Source organism: Cheilinus undulatus, linkage group 17, assembly GCF_018320785.1.
Source record: "Cheilinus undulatus linkage group 17, ASM1832078v1, whole genome shotgun sequence".
Taxonomy (NCBI): domain Eukaryota; kingdom Metazoa; phylum Chordata; class Actinopteri; order Labriformes; family Labridae; genus Cheilinus; species Cheilinus undulatus.
In genome coordinates this window covers 3,987,683-3,991,027 of record NC_054881.1, presented here as the reverse complement: position 1 = coordinate 3,991,027, position 3,345 = coordinate 3,987,683, and the positions used below count along the sequence as shown (strand labels likewise).

At 44.4% G+C, this 3,345-nt stretch overlaps 1 protein-coding gene across 1 annotated transcript; it reads right to left on the bottom strand.

Moving 5' to 3' along the window:
* Positions 1-2,893, bottom strand: LOC121525315 (nuclear factor 7, brain-like). The gene has a single exon (XM_041811225.1). It carries the CDS (start codon positions 2,631-2,633, stop codon positions 1,242-1,244), a length of 1,392 nt encoding a protein of 463 aa, XP_041667159.1. The 5' UTR covers positions 2,634-2,893; the 3' UTR covers positions 1-1,241.
* Positions 2,894-3,345: the final 452 nt, after the last annotated feature.

Genomic DNA, 3,345 nt, shown 5'->3' with positions numbered 1-3,345 from the left:
CTAAAATTGGGGTTTCAAAAACCTTTATTTTGTCAAAGCTTTAGCAGAAATATTTACCAAAAATACTCCAGAAATTCAAAATCAAACCTGAGTTGATTAGACCCAGCAAATTTCATTGAGGAGTACAGGCATCAACAGCAGAGAAAAAAATAGATTATATGAAAATTTCAATGATTACATGACTGAAAAAGGATTTCAAAGTCAATTTTAAAGCAGAAACAAAACATATTGGTTCAACATGAGAATATAGGTACCAAAAATTCAAAATGGAGTTGAAACCACAAAAGATATCTTTTGGTTAAATGTAGTTCTCCATTGGACCATAGAAACTGTTTACTCTAATCAGCTGACGCTACCTTCAGTGATCAAAATACCAGCATGGGTCTCCCTGACTTTTAATAGCCGTTGGGTAGTACTTGTTAGCTTCTATTCATACCCTCTTTTGTAGAGGGGTTTCCTTTCCACTCACAAGTAGTAACCACCCTGAACTGGTTTGTTCACCCATAGGAGTTATCACTGATCACCCACAGAAGGTCTCAGGACCCAAGAACAGGTACATGCCAATCTGAACCTATAGTTGGACTCTGCACAAGAGGCCCGACAGGAAATTTGAGGCCTTTTTATTAGGTACGCTAGGTCTCCACCCATACTGTTACTTCCAAGGAAAGTCATCTTAGAAAGCAGACTTTAGGGGAAAACCCTATGTTGAATCTAAGTTTAGATATAGAAGGTCACTGTAGTTTAGTGGAACTCAAAGTTCATCCAAAAGGTCACCTGCTAAGGTCAAAGAAGTTCACCCAAAACAGAAACCTACTTGCTGTGTTTAGAAGTTCACCAAAAGGTCTCTTGTGGTTTCACCTCAAGCAGCTACAAAAAAGGAAATGAAAGTGCTGAGACAGCAGCACATCTCAGAAATCATCCATGAAAAGTCAAATAATAGCCGCTACCTGTTCTCTACAGGTGATCAATGGATCAATCCCCCCAGATCAACCCCCACTGACTTCTTCTCTTCAAACAAGTGTCATGAATTTGCCACAAACTTCTTGTAAAAAATGAGCAGCATGAAATCTAACAGCCTACAATTACAACACAGCAATTGTGAGCTTTTCTGTTTGTGGCTTAGTAAACATGTCCATCATAGATCCATCATAGATTTGTTGACTGTAAACCATGAAAGGAAAGTTTCTGTAGTCAAATATCAGAAGTGACTGGATCAAATGCCATCATAACATCATGTTTGTTTAGTTTGGTTCCACGCTCACAGAGATCTTCTCTGGGAGAATCTGCAGTGAGGAGTTAGACCAATTGTGAAAAAATGGAAGCATCCTGTCAGTGAAAGTGTGTGTGAAGGAGTGTATGAGTGTGTTAGTATCAGGATCAGAAAATGACAGCTCTCCTCTGTTACAGTCCAGATTCACTCTGATCCTCTTTGGTTCTGTCTGAACTGAGAGAAAAGTCCATGGATGTGATGGTGTTCGTGTTCTGTATTTACCACAATAGAATCCTACTGCCCAAACTCTGGACCATATGAATCCCTTTCTCTCAGCAGACTTTGGAAACACTCCCAGGATCCAGTATGTACTCTCTCTGACCTGGACGTCCCAGCTGTGAGTCCCTGAGTTAAAGCCCTCAGAGCCCAGGACAGACCAGTTATCACCAAACCTCTCTAGATTATCAGGAAGTTGCTGCCACTTTCCTCCTCTCACAGCAGTCAGATCATCAGACAGGATGAAGTATGGATTAGCAGTGTTTGGGTCTAGAATGACAGGCGTGTAGGAGACCACGTCCTTCATCCTGGTCCAGATCTTGAAGCCCAGGTTGCCCAGGTGTTTGGCCTGGTCTATCAGAGCTCCTGAGGGCAGCTGTGGCTCCTCCAGCAGGGGGCGCTGCTGGACTCTCTCCACTGCAGCCTTGTAGTTTTTCAGGAAGGAGACGTCTTGGGCCGTCAGCTGGTCCTCTGTGGCTCTGACTGTCTGTGAAAGATCTGCTATCTGTGCTCTCAGAGCCTCCATCTGCTCCTTCATCCTCTGCCTCTTCTGCTCCTCTTCCTCCCTCAGTGCACGCAGCCTGGCCTCCTCTTCCTCTGCTAAGAACTGATGAAGCTTCTTGAACTGCTCCTTAATCTGCCTCTCTGTGTGTTGGGCCTGGACCTCCATGTGAGCTTCTGTTTGATCAAACTTCACTTTAACGTATTTAAGAGCCTCTAACTTCTCCTTTAAGGGCTGCAGAGTTTCCTCAAGGTTCTTCTTGTGTTGTTGAACAGCTTCATCAATGGGTCTGAATTGGTGCTCAGCATGTTTTTCTGAATCTCTGCAGACGACACACACCGGCTCCTGATGGTCCAGACAGAAGAGTTTGAGCTTCTCCTGATGCAGACTGCATGGATCCTCTGAAGCTCTCCGTTTTCTCTCCTGCTGAAAAGTCTCACACAGATTCTTTAAAGCAAAATTAACAGGTAATAAATCCTTTGAGTGTCTCCTCTTACACATGGGACACTCCTTGTCCTCCTTCTCCTTCCAGCTCTTCTCCACACACTCTCTACACAAGCTGTGGCTGCAGGACAGGATGACGGGGTCCTCAAAGATGTCCAGACAGACCGGACAGCTCAGATCCTCCTCTAACTTGGACGCCATTTTGTCTCGAGTGAAGCTGGAGACGCTGCAGACAAACAGGAAGCCACTGTCCGTCCCTGAAAGTTCCTTTCTCTTTGGTTCTGAGTTCTTTTAAAGTCTGCTTCAGTTGGTGGATTCAGTACCTGGTTAAAGTGGAAGTATTCCCAGTATCCCAGTATTCCCAGTACTCCCAGTACTCCCTCCTGCTGTCCTCTCAGTGGAAGTTGAGCTGGTTTTGGTCCGGAGCTCTCTCTGTCGGCGTGAGCGTCTCTTCAGGTCAAAGTAACAGTCTGTCTTTGTTTTGCAGTGAGCTGAAACAGGAAGAGGGGGGCGGAGCTTCCTCAGAGCAAGAACGCAGAAAGGAAGAGGAATAATAACAGTGTGGTTTTTCTCACTCAAGACTGAGGTGGTAGAAATAGAGAGAAAAATCATTCAAGTGGTGCTGGTTTTGGTGCAGAGCTCTCTCTGCCAGAGTGAGCGTCTCTTCAGGTCAAAGTAACAGTCTGTTTTATGGTTGGTGTGAGATAAGGCAGGGGAGGGGGCGGAGCTTCTTCAGAGCAGGAACAGAAACCAGTCAGATTTTTTTAATGAAGCAGAATCTGGAGATCAGGAATGATTTTTGAGATCTCTTGTATAGATTTGAGTACTGGTGTGAAATTTAGGGTAAACAGCTCTGACAGCTTGGTGGAAATATGGATTCCTAAATATTTTATGTTACCTGTGGGGATGTGAT